The sequence below is a fragment of the Anomaloglossus baeobatrachus genome, chromosome 1, assembly GCF_048569485.1.
Source record: "Anomaloglossus baeobatrachus isolate aAnoBae1 chromosome 1, aAnoBae1.hap1, whole genome shotgun sequence".
NCBI classification, from domain to species: domain Eukaryota; kingdom Metazoa; phylum Chordata; class Amphibia; order Anura; family Aromobatidae; genus Anomaloglossus; species Anomaloglossus baeobatrachus.
This window is the reverse complement of record NC_134353.1, coordinates 328,716,134-328,734,660: the sequence shown is the minus strand read 5'-3', so window position 1 is coordinate 328,734,660 and position 18,527 is coordinate 328,716,134. Positions and strand designations below refer to the sequence as shown.

Below are 18,527 nucleotides of genomic sequence, written 5' to 3'. Positions count from 1 at the left end.
TGAAGGAGGCAGCAGATCGGGGAGGGTGAGAGGTGGGAGAGGGAGCGCAGCGCAGATCACGGAGTAGACAGATGAGCAGAGCACAGATCATGGGGGTGAGAGGTGAGGGAGAGCGGACAGCAGATCACGGGGGTTACAGGTGAGGGAGCACAGATCACGGGGGTTACAGGTGAGGGAGCACAGATCACGGGGGTTACAGGTGAGGGAGCACAGATCACGGGGGTGACGGGAGGGAGCACACATCACGGGGATGACAGGGGAGGGAGCACACATCACGGGGGTGACGGGAGGGAGCGCACATAACGGGGCTGACAGGGGAGGGAGCGCACATCACGGGGGTGACAGGGGAGGGAGCGCACATCACGGGGGTGACAGGGGAGGGAGCGCACATCACGGGGGTGACAGGGGAGGGAGCGCACATCACGGGGGTAACAGGGGAGGGAGCGCACATCACGGGGGTGACAGGGGAGGGAGCGCACATCACGGGGGTGACAGGGGAGGGAGCGCACATCACGGAGTGACAGGGGAGGGAGCGCACATCACGGGGGTGACAGGGGAGGGAGCGCACATCACGGGGGTGACAGGGGAGGGAGCGCACATCACGGGGGTGACGGGGGAGGGAGCGCACATCACGGGGGTGACGGGGGAGGGAGCGCACATCACGGGGGTGACGGGGGAGGGAGCGCACATCACGGGGGTGACGGGGGAGGGAGCGCACATCACGGGGGTGACGGGAGGGAGCGCACATCACGGGGGTGACAGGGGAGGGAGCGCACATCACGGGGGTGACGGGAGGGAGCGCACATCACGGGGGTGACGGGAGGGAGCGCACATCACGGGGGTGACAGGGGAGGGAGCGCACATCACGGGGGTGACAGGGGAGGGAGCGCACATCACGGGGGTGACGGGAGGGAGCGCACATTACGGGGGTGAGAGGTGGGGGTAGCGGGCAGCACATAATGGAGGGGGCGGCCCTCCGGTCATTGAGGTTCTGGAGTACAGTGTTACAAGCCTCTACCGTGTGACTCAGCTGATCCCATGGGTTTTCAATGGGATTCAGGTCTTTAGAAAGTGGCAGGCCACTCCATTTGAGGTACCCCAGTTTCCAGCGGACATTCCCTAATGATGTGACCTTGATGAGCTGGAGCTTTGATGATGAAATTAGTTCTGTGTTTATGCAGAGGCACAATGACCGGATTAATGATGTTATTCAAGTTGTAGGGGCTTGTCACTGTACCATTCACAAAGTGTACGGCAGATCTGTTTTGACTAGACACACCTGCCCACAGTGTAATACCACCACCAAAGGCTTGTCTGGTGACAACAGTGACCCATTCATAGTACTCTCCTTGACGTCTCCAATATTGTTAACGGCCGACATTTCTGCTCAGCATAAATGGACTTTCAGCAGTGAACTACACTGAGGCCCACTGGTCCCTTGTTTAGCATATATGCTTTCTGTGCCTTGTGGTGTGGTCAGTTACTCTTGCAAGTTGTTTAGCACGCAAACCGTACTGATTTATAAGGTTTTGCTTGGCCTGACGGTACACTTGGGTGCTTCTCACTTCCCTTAAATATACCTGGGAATTGTGTGGGATTCATTACCTGGTTCCGCAGAGCATTGTTCAAAATTAAGTGGTCATCAGAGTGGGATGTGGCCAAAGGATGTCCACTTCTATGCCTTTCTGTGACTTTTCCAGTCTGTCTGTATTGCTGTTGCAACCTGCTGATGACACTCTGTGACACTCTAAGCTCAATAGCCACTTGTGCCTGACAATATCCTATTTGAAGCCCCGGAATGGAGAGGTACTAATTTTAGGTGTTGTCTTGGTGTCAAAATGTGAACAGCATGATGAGCGGGATTGTTCAAATACTAATACTAATGAAACCCAAAATGTATTGTGCTATTCACGGACCAAACACCTGTTGTGAATTTTGTCATTAAGCTCCTTGTTAGAGAACAGCAAGTTGTGCAATAGGTAGTGAATCAGTGAACAGTTGGACACGTGCATCCAAAAGTTTAGAGAAGGTCACATTAACTTCACCTGAAAAGGATGGAGGGCATTTTATGATCACCCTGGAATTTCACCCAAAAGCTTAATATCCCTAACTTTTTGAGTAGTGTATGTCCATAGCAATAATACAGTATCAAAGTGTCAGATTTGAGATTCCTGTTCCTGTATAAAGCAACAAGTGATTTTTACTTTATCATTGTAATTAAATGAACGTCTGCAACATTTCATTCATGAGATTCAGTGATTTATTGGAAGTCGGTATTTCCGCTACAGGGTTGGCAAGCTCCGTCAGGTCGTCTCCTTTCACTTAACATTGAATTAGGCCAGAACACAGTGTGACTTCCACAGAATGCAAACACACGGCATGAAAATCCTGTTATTGTTCTCCTGCCAGGGTTTAGCGAGCAAACACTACATTTCTTGCAGATTGTCTGTGAAACAGAGGATCACAAAACACTTGTGCTACGTGCAAAATGATGTGTCCCTAACTCCTCCCGAGAGTAGCCCAAAACAAGTATGGAGCCCCTATTTCCAGCCTGGGACAACCACAAAATTCCTGGGATTGTATGTGAAAGATTGGCACAGTATCGGCAAATTCAGGACTGTTGGCAAATCTCCTGCAAATTCAGGACTGTTGGCAAATCTCCTGCAAATTCAGGACTATTGGCAAATCTCCTGTTTCTAGCAGTACCGTGTCAAAAAATGTGCAAAGAAAAGAAAGCTATAGATTAACTAGAACAATAAATCTGTAGACTGAATTGAAGAAATCATAACCCCTTCAGGGGACTAGACACTCTGATCATTTACAAAGGTAACACATAAGTAATAAAACGTTTTTTTTATACATTCATATTATACAATATTACAACACAGGGATGGCTAGGAAGCGTTTTCTAGGCCACACATCACCCTACTTGTAGGTTAGAACGCATATGGGACCTGACAGGTTCCCTTTAATATGCTTGGATACAGCACTATGTGAACAGCTAGCTTCTTTAGCAATGACCTTTAGTGGCTTACCCTCCTTGTGGAGTGTGTTAATGTCTTCCTTCTGGACATCTGTCAAGTCATCCGTCTTCCCCATGATTGTGTAGCCTACTGAACCAGACTAAGGGACCATTTTAAATGCTTAGGAAGCCTTTCCAGGTGTTTTGGGGTAATTATTCTAATTCTCTGAGGATAATGACTTGGGTTTTCCTTGGCTGTAAGCCATAATCATCAACATTAACAGAAATAAACACTTGAAATAGATCACTCTGTGTGTAATAACTCTATATATGTGTTTCCCTTTTTGTATTACTGAAATATAGTAACGTTTTGATGATATTCTAAATTATCGAGATGCACTTGTACTTAAACTTTTCATTTTTGTATTTATTTAAACATTTAGTTTTTTAAAAATATTTTTACTTTATTTCTTTAGTCCTCTTATAGTGTATAAACTATAATATTTCAATATACAGTTAGGTCCAGAAATATTTGGACAGTGACACAAGTTTTGTTATTTTAGCTGTTTACAAAAACATGTTCAGAAATACAATTATATATATAATATGGGCTGAAAGTGCACACTCCCAGCTGCAATATGAGAGTTTTCACATCCAAATCGGAGAAAGGGTTTAGGAATCATAGCTCTGTAATGCATAGCCTCCTCTTTTTCAAGGGACCAAAAGTAATTGGACAAGGGACTCTAAGGGCTGCAATTAACTCTGAAGGCGTCTCCCTCGTTAACCTGTAATCAATGAAGTAGTTAAAAGGTCTGGGGTTGATTACAGGTGTGTGGTTTTGCATTTGGAAGCTGTTGCTGTGACCAGACAACATGCGGTCTAAGGAACTCTCAATTAAGGTGAAGCAGAACATCCTGAGGCTGAAAAAAAAGAAAAAATCCATCAGAGAGATAGCAGACATGCTTGGAGTAGCAAATCAACAGTCGGGTACCCAGCTACCCAGGAGTTCATGAGTGCAAAAAAGTGGAACATTCTGCAATGGCCAAGTCAATCACCAGATCTTAACCCAATCGAGCATGCATTTCACTTGCTCAAGTCCAGACTTAAGACGGAAAGACCCACAAACAAGCAAGACCTGAAGGCTGCGGCTGTAAGGGCCTGGCAAAGCATTAAGAAGGAGGAAACCCAGCGTTTGGTGATGTCCATGGGTTCCAGACTTAAGGCAGTGATTGCCTCCAAAGGATTCGCAACAAAATATCGAAAATAAAAATATTTTGTTTGGGTTTGGTTTATTTGTCCAATTACTTTTGACCTCCTAAAATGTGGAGTGTTTGTAAAGAAATGTGTACAATTCCTACAATTTCTATCAGATATTTTTGATCAAACCTTCAAATTAAACGTTACAATCTGCACTTGAATTCTGTTGTAGAGGTTTCATTTCAAATCCAATGTGGTGGCATGCAGAGCCCAACTCGCGAAAATTGTGTCACTGTCCAAATATTTCTGGACCTAACTGTATAGTTATATTTACATTCTTCTTTGAAGCCCACCCTTAGGCATCTTAGGAGAGACAGCATGGAAACCATGTTGACCTTTAGCAGGTCCCGACTTCCAAGGTAACCCATTGACAACTGCGATTGCAACACTGGGTGTGATGATGGGTGTTGATGCCAGGGCATGTACGCATCGGCAACCAAGCCAATTAAATTTCGTTGTCTGCACTTGACAGTAGTATTTCAATGGTTAAACAGCAGCTATTAGTGCTAGTTTTGGTTGCTGTTGTTGCAGAAAAATGACGGCTATATAGCAAGCCCAGTTCCTCAACATGCTTCATGCACTTCCTTCGCCGATGTCATGTAACTTAAGATATGGTCACAATAAGGATAAGTTCAACATATAACATAGAAAGATCTGCTAGGCTACAATACTGAACAGTAGAGATGAGCAAAACACAAAAGTAAAGTTCAGTGTTCGTACTGAACACGGATTTTACTAAAAAATCAGTGTTCGAGTTCGGATGCTTTACGTATGAACACCATTCAAGGGAGCATCGCTGTGCTCGGATACGCTCGGCGCTAAGCCCAGTGCAAGCCACTTGCTATGTTTTGAGTGGCTTGCATTTGGGGTAACAACAGCGTGATCGGATGTAGTGTACACAACCACAAATGATAAAGGAAAATCCCGCCCACCTTCGACCAGAAGTGTTCTGTTTATGGCTGACGGTATGGGCAGAGAACTGAACTGCCCAATTAGTGACTTCCATTGGGGTTCAGGTCAAGTTTGGGTCCCAAACCGAACTTTATCTAAAGTCCAGCTGAACCCACCAAATTAAATTTCAGCTTGTCCTCATCTCTACTGAACAACTCCAAAGACTATTGTGTATTGTGTTACAAAATAGTGGGCACAGGTTGTTATTATATGAATCTGCCTTATTGTTAACACTGACTTAATTACTTTTAACTAATTCTGTATCTCTTAATAGGCCAGTGAAGGTTTATTGTTTAACCTTATTATATTTTAAGAGTTGCTACATATACATGTATATTCCCAAGAGAATTCCTGAATATGACCCCCTCAGAAATTGTAAATTCTTCTTGTCCTTTATTTCAGGTACTTCCTTCTATGTGTTAACTATTTTTTCTATGGAGAGACTCTGGCGGACTATTTTGCGACATTTGTACAAAGGGAAGAATCTCTCCAATTCCTCATCCGCTATCACCGCTTTATATCGTTTGCACTTTATGTCGTGGGTGAGTAGCCATACTAGGATACACTACAACCTTGTGTAATGTTATTATTTATCACTTTGGTGTGGATAGTTTTACGTTTATTTTTTGTAGGTAAGCAAACTATGCACAGACAGCTTGTTACAGACGTCAGTTTTCAGCTATTGCATTAACGTAGATTGGAGGTGTCAAACTCCTTTTTCCTGAGGGCCACATCAGCATTATGGTTGCCTCTAACGGGCCGCTTGCAATTGTAAGGGCTCATGCAGATCTCCTTGCAACATGGTACGAGCATGTACTGCAAAGAACAAACTGGCCAGGGGCTATACGAGAGCTTTCCCTGGGTTGTACAACTCTACAATAGTTGTCCCTGGGTACTAGGGCTATACAACAGCTGTCCCTGGGTTGTATTGCTGTAGTAGAGCTGTCCCTGGGTGGTAGGGCTGTAGGAGATTTGTCCTTAGGTAGAAGGGCTATAACACAGCTGTCCCTGGGTTGTAGGGATATATATGAAAGCTTTCCCCAGGTAGTAGGGATATAAGAGATATGTCCCTGGGTAGTAGGGGAACAAGACAGCTGTCCCTGGGCAGTGGGGCTAAGAGCACTTTTCTTAGGTAGTACGGCTAAGAGAGCTGTCATTGGTTATTAAAGTAAAAGAGCTCTCTGGGTAGTAGCGCTGAGAGTGATGTCACTGTTTAGTAGGGTTAAGAGCGCTGTCCGTGGGTTATAGGGCAAAGAGTGCTGTCCCTGCATAGTAGGGTAAGAGTGCTGTCCCCGGGTTGTGGGACCAAGGGCGCTGTCCCCGGGTTGTGGGGCCAAGGGCGCTGTCCCCGGGTTGTGGGGCCAAGGGCGCTGTCCCCGGGTTGTGGGGCCAAGGGCGCTGTCCCCGGGTTGTGGGGCCAAGGGCGCTGTCCCCGGGTTGTGGGGCCAAGGGCGCTTTCCCCTGGTTGGGAGGCCAAGGGTGCTGTCCCAGGCCTCAGAGTCCAAGATAGACTGCTCCCTATGCTAAGCATTGCCTTCATCTGCTCTAAATCAAGGATGGAACTTGCTCCCATTTGCTTTTGCCGGACCCTATACTAAGTACTGGCTACCTCCGCTCTAATTTAAGGTTCAAAGATGGAACCTGCTCCCTGTGCTTATGACACCCCTTTTGTTAAAGCATAAACGTTTTAATTTTAATGTAAGATATATTACAAAGTTGCTTTTTTATCAGACAAATTTACTTCTGTTTCTGCTAGAATTGATCCATCATTATCAAAATTCTCAATTCTGAGGTAAAATCTGTATTCAGTGAAGAAATAAGAGGGAGGAGGCTGTGGAGCTCTGACTCCAGCTCCTCCCTCTGCCTCCAGCTCCTCCCACTGCCTCTAGCGCCTCCCATTGTCATAGAATCTCATCAGTAACAACCGCCATCTATCTCAGTAATGGGAAAGTCTTCACTGAATACAGATTTTTACCTCAGAATTAAGAATTTTGATAATGACTGATCAATTCAGTTCCAGTCAATTAGTAACCAAAATTATTTATATTTGCCAAATGCCAGAATATTGAGAGAGAGAGAGAGAGAGAGAGAGAAAATGTTTAAAGGCATTTTTATTACGGTCTGCAAAGTCAAACGTTTCCCTCCATTGCATTAGTATTTGGTACCATTGCCCTTTAACTGTATGATTTGGGTCAAACGTTTCGGATCTCCTTCCACAAGCTCCTCACAATAATTGGTAGGAATTTGTGCCCATTCCTCCTGACAGAACTGGTGTAGCTGAGCCATGTTTGTAGGTTACCTTGCTCGCACCTGCTTTTTCAGCTTTGCCCATAGATTTTCAATATGATTGAGATCAGGGTTTTGTGATGGCCACTCCAAAACATTGACTTTATTATCCTTAAGCCACTTTGCAACCAGTTTGGTAGTATGCCTCGGCTCATTGTTCATTTGGAAGACCCATTTCCTCACAAGCTTTATGTTCCTGGCTGATGTCTTGAGATGTTGCTTCAGTATTGCCACATAATCTTTTTTCCTCATGATGCCATCTATTTTGTGAATTTCACCAGTCTTTCCTGCAGCAAAACAACCTCAAAACATGTTGCTGCCACCCCCGAGTTTCACAGTTAGGATAATGTTCTTAGGCTTCAAAACTTCTCCCTTTTTTCTCCAAACATAAAGATGGTCATTATGGCCAAACCGTTCAATTTTAGTTTCGTCAGACCAGGACATGTCTCCAGAAATTGAGGTTTTTGTTCCTGTGTGTTTTTGCAAACCTTAATCTGGCTTTTTCTTGTTGCTTTTGGATTCATGGCTTCTTCCTGGCAGAGTGGTCTTTCAGCCCATGTACTTGTTTCACTGTGGATAATTACACAATTTTACCAGCTTCTGCCAGCATCTTCATAAGGTCTTTTGCTTTTGTTCTTGGGTTGATATGCACATGTCTGACCAAAGCACATTTATCTCTGGTACACAGAACGCTTCTCCTTCCTGAGCGGTGTGATGGCTGGACATTCCCATCTTGTTTGTACTTGCGTATAATTGTTTGTAGAGATGAACGAGGCACCTTCAGGTATCTGGAAATTGTATCTAAGGATGAACCAGACTTGTGCGAGTCCACAATTCTATTCCTGAGATCTTGGCTGATTTATTTTGGCTTTCCCATGATGCTACACAAAGAAGCAGTGTGTTTCAGGTGTGCATTAAAATACATCTACAGATGTATCTGTAATTAACTCAGATAGGTTTATTGACAATCAGAAGCTTCCAAAGACATTATTTCATCATATGGGCTGTCCCATATTGTTTAATCTCTTAACGACTGCCGATACGCCTTTTAACGGCCACAAATTAGGGTACTTCTTCCAAACCGCCGCTTTTTAACGGCGGTCGGAAAAAAGGGTCTAGCGCCCCCCAGAGTCGGAACATTTCCGGGGTCTCAGCTGCCGGGGGTAGCTGAGACCCTGGAGATCATGATTCAGGCCGTTTTTTCCGGTCCCCGCTCACGTGATCACCGGTACACACCGTTTACCGATGATCACCTTACAGTAAATGACCGCGCCGGTAAAAAATCATTTATCTCCCATCTGGCATAAACAAACTTGTCAGATGGGAGATAAATCTCATCCCCGGTCCTCTCTGGTCCCCCGGTGTCGCCAAAGTGTCCCCCCGACCACCCCCTTCCTCCCGAAAATCGAACATGGCGCCGCGCGCACAGCAGCGCGCCGGCCGCATTTACCCTTTTCCTCTGGTTTCTGTCACATATGCTATGACACATATGACAGAAAACTTCTCCCCAGGCCCTGCCAGGTCACCCCCTATATCCCCCCGGTGTCCCCCGTACCTTTTCCAGCCTTCATCCACCGCAATCCCCCCTCCTTCACAGCAGACGCTGGTCACACGTGCAGAGCGCGGCTGTCAGCTCAGCTTCCTGGTTTGCTTTCAGAGACGCTGGCTGCTGCTGCTGCTCGGCACACTGCAGCTGTGACCCGGGGAGGGTGGGTGCAAATTCTTTGGTGAATTGGTGAAAGAGGGAATGTTTTTGGAGAGTGTTTTTTCAAAAATTTTTTGTCAATTTTTTTTTATTACTGTCAATTAGTTATGTCTGGTATCAAATAGACGCCGTGACATAACTAATTGCTGGGCTTGATGCCAGGTGACATTACACATCTGGTATCAACCCCATTTATTACCCCGTTTGCCACCGCACCAGGGCAACGGGATGAGTTGGGGCGAAGCGCCAGGATTGGCACATCTAATGGATGCGCCACTTCTGGGGCGGCTGCGGCCTGCTATTTTTAGGCTGGGAAGAGTCCAATAACCATGGCTCTTCCCACCCTGAGAATACCAGACCCCAGCTGTCAGCTTCACCTTGGCTGGTGATCTAATTTGGGGGGACCCTACGTTTTTGTTTTGTTTTTTTTAATTATTTATTTATAAATAATTAAAAAAAACAGCTTGGGGAGCCCTCCAAATTGATCACCAGCCAAGGTGAAGCTGTCAGCTGTGGTTTGCAGGCTTACAGCTGTCTGCTTTACCCTAGCTGGATATCAAAAATAGGGGGGACCCCACGTCATTTATTTTAGTTCTTTTTTTTCTTTTTGGGCTAAATACAAGGCTAGGCACCCTTTAGTGCCACATGAAAGGCACTAAAGGGCGCCAGCTTAGAATATGCAGGGGGTGGGACGTTATATATGTTTGACATCTATCCATTCATCCATTGTAGCATTTTAGGCTATGTGCCCACAATCAGGGTTTGCAGTGTTTTGGGCGCAGAGTGTTTTCCCTGCGTCCATAACGCTGCGTTGTGCAGTAGAAGCACAGTGGAAGGATTTTTAGAAATCTCATGCCCATTGTGCTTCTTTTCTCCGCAGCATAAACCGACCTGTGGCGCAGCTTCCCGAGCCTCAGCATGTCAATTTATGCTGCGGAGATGAGTGTTCTCTGCAGGTAGAATAGAACTAAAGTCCACAGCAGCCTGAACCCAAATCGTGGGCATGGGCAGCTGCGTTCTCCCGTGGACAACACTCACATCTCTGCAGGAAGGCTGACACTGGGTACTAGATGCCGTGTCGCTGGATTATGGCCACATAGCCTAACAGTGAGAATATTGTTGCTACAGCAACATTTTTGTGAAGTACCTGTGGATTCAAAATGCTTACTATACTCCTGAATAAAATCCTTGAGGGGTCCAGTTTCCAAAATGGGGTCACTTGTGGGGGGTTTCTGATGTATAGGTACCCAAGAGGCCCTGCTAATGTGACATGGTGCGCGCAATTTATTTCAACTTTTCCAAAATTCAAATGGTGCTCCTTCCATTCCAAGCCCTCCCATTTATCCAAACAGAGGTTTTTGGCCACATATGGGGTATCCCTGCGCTCACAAGAAATTGGATAACAACCTGTGGGGTCCACGTTTTGTTGTTGCCTCTTGAAAAAGGGAGAAATGTGATGCTAAAGAAACATTTCTGTGAAAAAAATGAAAATTTTCAATATGGCAACCTAAGCTTATCAAATTCTGTGAAGTATTCGTGGATTCAAAATGCTCAGTATACACTTAGATAAAAGCCTTGAGGTGTCTTGTTTCCAGGATGGGGTCACTCCACTGTTTAGGCACCTTAGGGGCTTTCCAAATGCAACATAGCGTCCACTAATTATTCCAGCCAAATGTTCAGTCAAATGGCACTTTTTCCCTTCCGAGCCCTGCTGTGCACCCAAACAGTTGATTTCCACCACACATAAGGTATCGGCATACTCAGGAGAAATTGCACAATAAATTTTATGCTGCTTTTTTTTCCTTTTACTCTTGTTAAAAAAAAAAAAAAAAAAAGCTATGTGGTTGAAGTAACAATTTTGTGGTAAAAATGTATTTTTTTTATTTTCACAGCTCAACATTAGAAACTTCTGTGAAGCACCTGGGGGTTCAGGGTACTCACCAAACATCTAGATAAATTCCTTGAGGGGTCTATTTTCCAGAATGGGGTCACTTGTGGGGGACCTCCACTGCTTAGGCTATTGATTCCAGCCAATTTTGCAGTCAAATTGCACTCCTTCCCTTCCAAGGCCTGCCGTGTGCCCAAACAGTTGATTTCCACCTCATATAAGATATCACCAAACTCAGGAGAAATTGCACAATAAATTTCATGGTGATTTTTTTCCTGTTACCCTTGTGAAATAAAAGCTACCTGGTTGAAGTAACAATTTTGTGGTAAAATTTTATTTTTTTATTTTCATGGCTCAACGTTATAAACGTCTGTGAAGCACCCTGGGGGTTCAGGGTACTCACCAAACATCTAGATAAATTCCTTGAGAGGCCTAGTTTCCAATATGGGGTCACTTGTGGTGGTTTTTTGCTGTTTACGTACCTTAGGGGTCCTCCAAATGCGACATGGTGCCCGCAATCTTTTTCAGCCAAATTTCCTTTCCAAAATTCAAATATTGCTCCTTTCATTCCAAGCCCTCCCATTTACCCAAACAAAGGTTTCTGACCACATGTGGGGTATTGGTACGTTCATAAGAAAGTGGGTAACAAAGTGTGAGGTCCAATTTTTGGTGTTACCTCTTGAAAAAGTAAGAAAATTAGTGCTAAAGCAACATTTTTAGGTAAAATGTTAATTTTTATTTTTTTTCATTTCATTACTTTAGTTCCTGTGAAGCACCTGAAGGGTTAATAAACTTCTTGGATGTGATTTTGAGTACCTTGAGGGGTGCAGGTTTTAGATTGGTGTCACTTTTGGGTATTTTCTGTCACCTAGGCCTATCAAAGTCACTTCAAATGGGATGTGGTCCCTAAAAAAATAGTTTTGTAAATTTTGTTGAAAAAGTGGGAAATTGCTGATGAACTTTGAACCCTTCTAACTTCATAACCCCAAAAAAATTTTGTTTCAAAAATTGCGCTGATCTAAAGTAGACATGTGGGGGGAAATGTTGTTTATTAACTATTTTGTGTGACATAACTCTCTGGTTTATGGGCATACAAATTAAAAGTTTGAAAATTGCAAAATTTTTAATTTTTTTGTCAAATTTCAGATTTTTTCACAAATAAAATAAAAAAATATCATCCTAAATTTACATCTAACATGAAGCCCAATATGTCACGAAAAAACAATCTCAGAATCACCGGGATCCATTGAAGCGTTCCAGAGTTATAACCTTATAAAGTGACACTGGTCAAAATTGCAAAAAATGGCCTGGGCATTAAGTACAAAACTGGCTTCGTCTTTAAGGGGTTAAAGGCATAGTACTCTTAGTGTAGGTAAACGTTTGACTTTGCAGAAAGTAGTAAAAATGCCTTAAAACATTCTCTCTTTCATTTTTCTGGCATTTAGCAAAAAATATTTGTGGTTCCTAATTGACCTATAACAGGAAAGGTTTATTCTGATTTCATGTCAGATAATGAGAAAAACCTGCAGATGTGTCTTTATAGAGAGTGAATGGAAACTTCTAGTTTATACAGTACATCACTCATGTTTGTGTTAAATTGTTTGTAGTAAAATGGTAATATCACTACTTATATCATGTAGCTGAAGTGCAGCACAGATTCATCTCAACTAAAAGCCTTTGATCAGGAATGAAACAGATATTTATAGGACATTTCATAACTTTCCCAAATTCCTATGAAAAAATATTCATCACATATTGCATTGAACCTCTGTACCCAATTTACTATATATTTTAGGAGTTGGAGTTGGTCCTTTTTATATCGACTCCAACTCTGACTCCACCAAAATTGGCACCGACTCCACAACTCCGACTCCACAGCCATGCTTCAGAAACCCCTGCAGTGAGCTCTTGTACACCATCCACCCAAACACAGCCGCCTCCAGTGAGTGCTTCTACAGCATTCAGTCCTTCACAGCCCCCTGCAGTGAGCGCTTGTACAGCATCCAGTCCTTCACAACCCCCTGCAGTGAGCTCTTCTACACCATCCACCCAAACACAGCCCCCTCCAGTGAGCGCTTGTACAGCATCCAGTCCTTCACAGCCGCCTCCAGTGAGCGCTTGTACAGCATCCAGTCCTTCACAGCCGCCTCCAGTGAGCGCTTGTACAGCATCCAGTCCTTCACAGCCCCCTGCATTGAGCTCTTGTACACCATCCACCCAAACACAGCCCCCTCCAGTGAGTGCTTGTAAAGCATCCAGGCCTTCAGAGCCTCCTGCAGTGAGCTCTTGTACACATGCTACCCAAACACAGTCCCCTGCAGTAAGCACTGATACTGCCCACTTTTACCCAGAGTTGTTTGCCACTTCCACAGAGTCTTGACTGTTCCTTTAGCCCTAGTAGCACCATGTATAGGGCTTTCTGCACTTCCAGGGCACTGAAACTGTAGAACCAACAAGCCGGTGTTATGGCATTATCCCCACAACACAATCCAGTCCAGAAAGTCAGGCAATCGCTAATTCTACTTCATAAGCAGTAAGCTATTTATTGGCGTTTTCTTCACAAAGAACAATTTTGATTGTTAGATCACTATGGGTCCAACTACTGGGACACAACTGTATCTAATACAAAGGTCTCAATTCTCAGAGGGCTATGAGCTGATATGGAGACACAGTCCACAATACATGCTACTGCCACCATACAGCTTTATAAAGATACTAAACAGGAGTAATAAACATCAATTAAAAACGTCATCTGGTTATGTGAAGCTATCCTTATTAGTGAGCCAGAGCTGAGAGCAGCCACATTATACAACTGTTGCTTTTGAAACTAGTACATCCAGGCACTACAGTGGATAGCCAATTGATATCAATGGAGGATGTGTAATATGTCATTTCTCCTGTGGAAGTGCTGTAGGGAAATTGAACATTAGTGACTGGTCTGTTCACAGATTTCAGCTGACAAGCAGTGGGGCATCTGATCAGCATGTGGACAATTTCCTTCGCTCTAGCCTAAACTAAACTACTTTTTATTTTATATGTAGACTTTTATGTTTAAAAAAAAAAAAGTTTTTATCCTTGTGTTTATTTTAAGTACCTCACTTACCTTTTAAGTGTTTGGTCTAAGTGACTATTCAAATTAATGTAACCCTTTGTTTTTTCTTTTTGGTCACGTAGGTTTCTGCATGTTTGTATTGAGCCTAGTGAAGAAGCAATACCGTCTCCAGTTTTACATGGTTTGTATCACTTCCTCTGTACTGAAGCTAATGATCTCTCTTGCACAGGGGCGCACAATTCATTTTCCCAAGGAGCCACATGAGAGACTGTGACTGTTGTGGAGAGTCGAACCAAAATAATTCTGCTCAATATTAATATATTATAACTATTACAATTATTATTAATATAAAATATCACTTAATATTGAATAGAATAGTTCTTGGTGCAGAAAAAAAGCTGCATTTTCCAGTACCAGCCCAGGAAATTAGAGTTCCAAAACTTCATTCACACGTTTTTTTTTTCTTTGCATTTTTTAAGTACTGGGCATTATTTGTAATCTGCAGCATACAATCTCTTCCATTCAAATAAATGGAACAAACACAAGGAAAAAAATACATGAAAAATGCTGCAGAAATGTTGTGTGTGAACACACCCGTAGGTAACTTGACAGGTTTGCTTTACAGGTTTGTGTGGACGTTGTGAAGCCCTTATGAGGGTTCACCCTTATAATACAGCTTTCATATTTCTAGTGAGAGAGATGGCTTTCCTCCCTGTTTACATGAGAAGATATTTCTGGAAATTGGCAAATGTGAAGGTGACGCCTCGCATGCTTCTCCCATTGTTTAACACAGAGCAAAACTGGAACATGTGCTAATGGTTAAGGAGACTGTGGGTGCGGCCACACGCTGAGGCCTTTAGGTTTATTGTTTATTTGTTTGTCTTTGTACTGAATTCCTCTGTGGGGAAAATTGTGGAATATTTTAAAGGGAACCTGTCAGACAATTTATGCTATCTCAGCCAAATTGGTTGGCTACACGATTGCAGCCAGTTCTCTCAGAAGTGCCCCAGCGTTTTAGAGAAAACATAGGTTGAAGAGCCAGCCAGCCAGGACTATTGGGAAGACCAAATTAGTCCAATGTGGTCCCCGGCTGGACTTTCACCACCTGGCTCCAGGTTATTGACAAATCTCTCCCTCTGTACATACATGGGAGAGACCCATCAATTAACTGGAGCACAGCCAGGTCTTTAAACGAAGTTTACTCTTAAATACCAGCATTTTTCAGTGAAGAACATAATTAGCTGCAGTTGTGTTACCTGTGGGGCACAAAGAATCAAGTAACATGTTCCCTGAGGTTTTCTTTCACATCTGGTAAGCAGACACTTCAAGTGCAAGGTGAAATAAAACTAACCAGCGGTGCCCACTATTCTCTATGCGCTTCCATCAGGTTGGTAAGTGGAAACTAGATGAGCCCCTAATTTTTGTAATGTACCATATGACCTGCTATGTGTAAATTGTGCTTGTATTCGTGTATGTCACTACTTCCTGTTTTTCACAATTCCATTTGCTGATATTAAAGGGTTTGTGACAAGTTTGGAAATGATTCTATATCCATAGTAAAGAGGATAACGTCCGGTCTACTTTGGCCTTCACTTGCCCAGTATGCTCTGAAGATTGCCATCTGAATGTAGTAACATTTGTGCCTGTACAGTACACCTTCCCTCTATTCATTGTCTATGTGGCTGTTGGCGACAGCAGAATTCAGTTATTCCCTGTACGATAGAGGATAATTCCCAAGCTTAGTACAAACCCTTTAAATGAAATTTTCCCCTTTCAGCTGCCTCTTCATGTGAATTCCTCATTTTTTTAGTAACCATCATCACTGTCAGATAAATACTGGCCATGATATGATCACTGTTTCATGGTTAGTTACTGATCTAGTACAGTTGTCATCTATGACGTGTAACGAACTGTGCAGCTGTTTTCATCCTTACATGACCAGGACACCTTTCCATAGTTTTTATACACCCCTCAAAATTGAAATTGCAAGACAAAGTCATTTCATTATGGAAATCAAAGGATGGATATACATGTTGATGATATGCAAATTATTAGAAAATATAAACAAAATTTTCATAACCTCTAAATTTATCTCATTGAGTATGAGCACCACGTGCAGATATACACGCACTTAACCTCACTGATAGCATGCCAAGGAGTGTATTAATGGTTTTCTGAGGAATGTTCTTCCTTGCTGAATGCACTTAGGCACGTAACTCCTCAAGATCCGCTTCTTGCAGCTTCCTTTGCAATACCGATCATTGCTGATGCAGTGGGAGACCATGGTAGCATGCGTATGCTGCTCACAATAGCACGTGTTGCGGGGGCAGATGTTGCTTGTGCTACTGTAAGCAGCCTGTGTGGCCTCCATGTGCTTCTATGGCCTGCCACATCTCTGGTTGTTGTCTCCCATTTGATCACATCTGAGATGTCATTATTCAGTCATTGCAAAGGGAGCCGCCAGTAATGGATATTGATGATTTGTGCCTTCAGCGGGGCAGAACATTCCGCAGACAAACTTTATAATCTAATTGATAGCATTCCAATGCGTGTAAGTGTGTGCATTTGGTGTTTGTACTCGATACTGAATTAAAGGGGTTGTCCCATGAACAAAGTTCTTTTTAAGCAATAGATCTTGAAATAATAAACTCCACAATTGGATATAAGATAGATAGAGAGATGGAGAGAGAGATAGATAAGAGAGATAGATAGCCTGACTGTGTAATGGCTGTGTCTGACCGTACAGGGACATGGTCTGATCATACCACATCTCCTGGACAGGGGAGAAAGTAAAAAGTATAGAAACAATACAGCATTGGACCACAAATTATTCTTTCTTTGAGGTAAAACATTTTTTAAAAACAGGCAGGGAAATGCTTTACCTCACAGGAAGAATCAGCTGTGATCCAGCTCTGTAATGTCTTTATATTCTTTTACTTCCTCCCTGTCAAGGAGTTGTGGTATAATCAAACCATGTTCCTGTACAGTCAGACACAGCCATTAGACTAAGTTCACATGTCCTGTAACCATCCATTAGAATGGATCCTCAGAGATCCATTGGCAAAATGTTGTTTACCGGATCCATTTTTTTTAACATGGGGGTCTATGGAGAATGGATCCGTTAATGGATTGCTATTAATCTTCCATTTTAAGCAGACCCTGTAAGAAAAAAAAAAAATACTCCAATGTTAAAAAAAAAAAAATGGGTCAGGCAGACATCAATTATTTAACAATGGACAAAAGTTGTGTTTACACAACTTTTTTCCCCCAACAGATCTCTGCAGGATCCCGTTCTAACAGCTGATTACTGGAGATGTGAACTCAGCCTTATGCGGGCGTCAAACAAGACGATCTATCGTGCGATGCATAGTCGGGGTCACGGTTTTTGTGACGCACATCCGGCATCGTTTGCGACGTCGTCCCGTGTGACACCTACGAGCGACGCAAAACGTTTGCAAATCGTTTATCTGTCACACGTCGCTCATTTTTAAAAATTGTTCATTTTTCTTTCAGCTGGTTGTTCATCGTACCCGGGGTAGCACACATCGCTCCGTGTGACACCCCGGGAACGATGAACACAGCTTACCTGTATCCCGCGGCACCCGCCGGCTATGCGGAAGGAAGGAGGTGGGCGGGATGTTTACGTCCCGCTCATCTCCGCCCCTCCACTTCTATTGGCCGGCCGCTGTGTGACGTCGTGATGACGCTGAACGTCCCCCCCCCCTTCAGGAAGTGGATGTTCACTGCCCACAGCGACGTTGCTCAGCAGGTAAGTGCGTGTGACAGCGGTTTAACGACTTTGTGCGACACGGGTAGTCATTTGCCCGTGACGCACAAACGACGGGGGCGAGTACGATCGCTCGTGCGATCGCACGATAGATCGTACCATGTGACGCCCGCATTACACAGTACATAGCAGGGGCACATTTATAAGATTATTTCGGCATAGGGGCATTTTTGGACGTTTTTTTTACTTTTCCTCACGCCTGCGCATTACAGTACTTTACTCTGCCCTCAGCAGAGCAGACAAAGTGCGCATGCGCAGGAGCGCAATGGCAGCCTCTGTGTGAATGATTTAAGACGTGTCATGCACATGCGGCTGGGCAGGAGGACAGCGATTGCACAAGATGGAGGAGGCACCAGACCGAGATAGCGACACCCATTGAACCGGACTGCCCCCTAGGTGAGTATAATAAAAGGTCTTCTTTATGTTATACAGAGTGGCCTGGGCTCTTATATACAGTATTCTAGAATGCTGTATATAGGGGCTTACTGGTGCTGGCCGCAGGTTATAAGGGGAAATCCTGGTGACAGATTCCCTTTAACTTTGTTGGTGAGAAAACTCCTTTTAAAATGTTTTGAAACTTTTTGTTTCCATGTGTTCATCATTTGCATATTATTATCATGTCCATCCATCTCGTTTCTT

General features: G+C 43.8%; 1 protein-coding gene across 2 annotated transcripts in view; it reads left to right on the top strand.

Annotated features, from left to right (window-relative positions):
* CDS1 (CDP-diacylglycerol synthase 1) overlaps positions 1–18,527 on the top strand; it is a 130,107-nt gene that overhangs the window by 87,304 nt on the left and 24,276 nt on the right. For both annotated transcript variants that reach the window (XM_075352000.1, XM_075351993.1), the window contains exons 5-6: positions 5,573–5,712; positions 14,224–14,282. In XM_075352000.1, the coding sequence (XP_075208115.1) occupies positions 5,573–5,712; positions 14,224–14,282 (199 nt within the window). The remainder of the gene's footprint in view (positions 1–5,572; positions 5,713–14,223; positions 14,283–18,527) is intronic.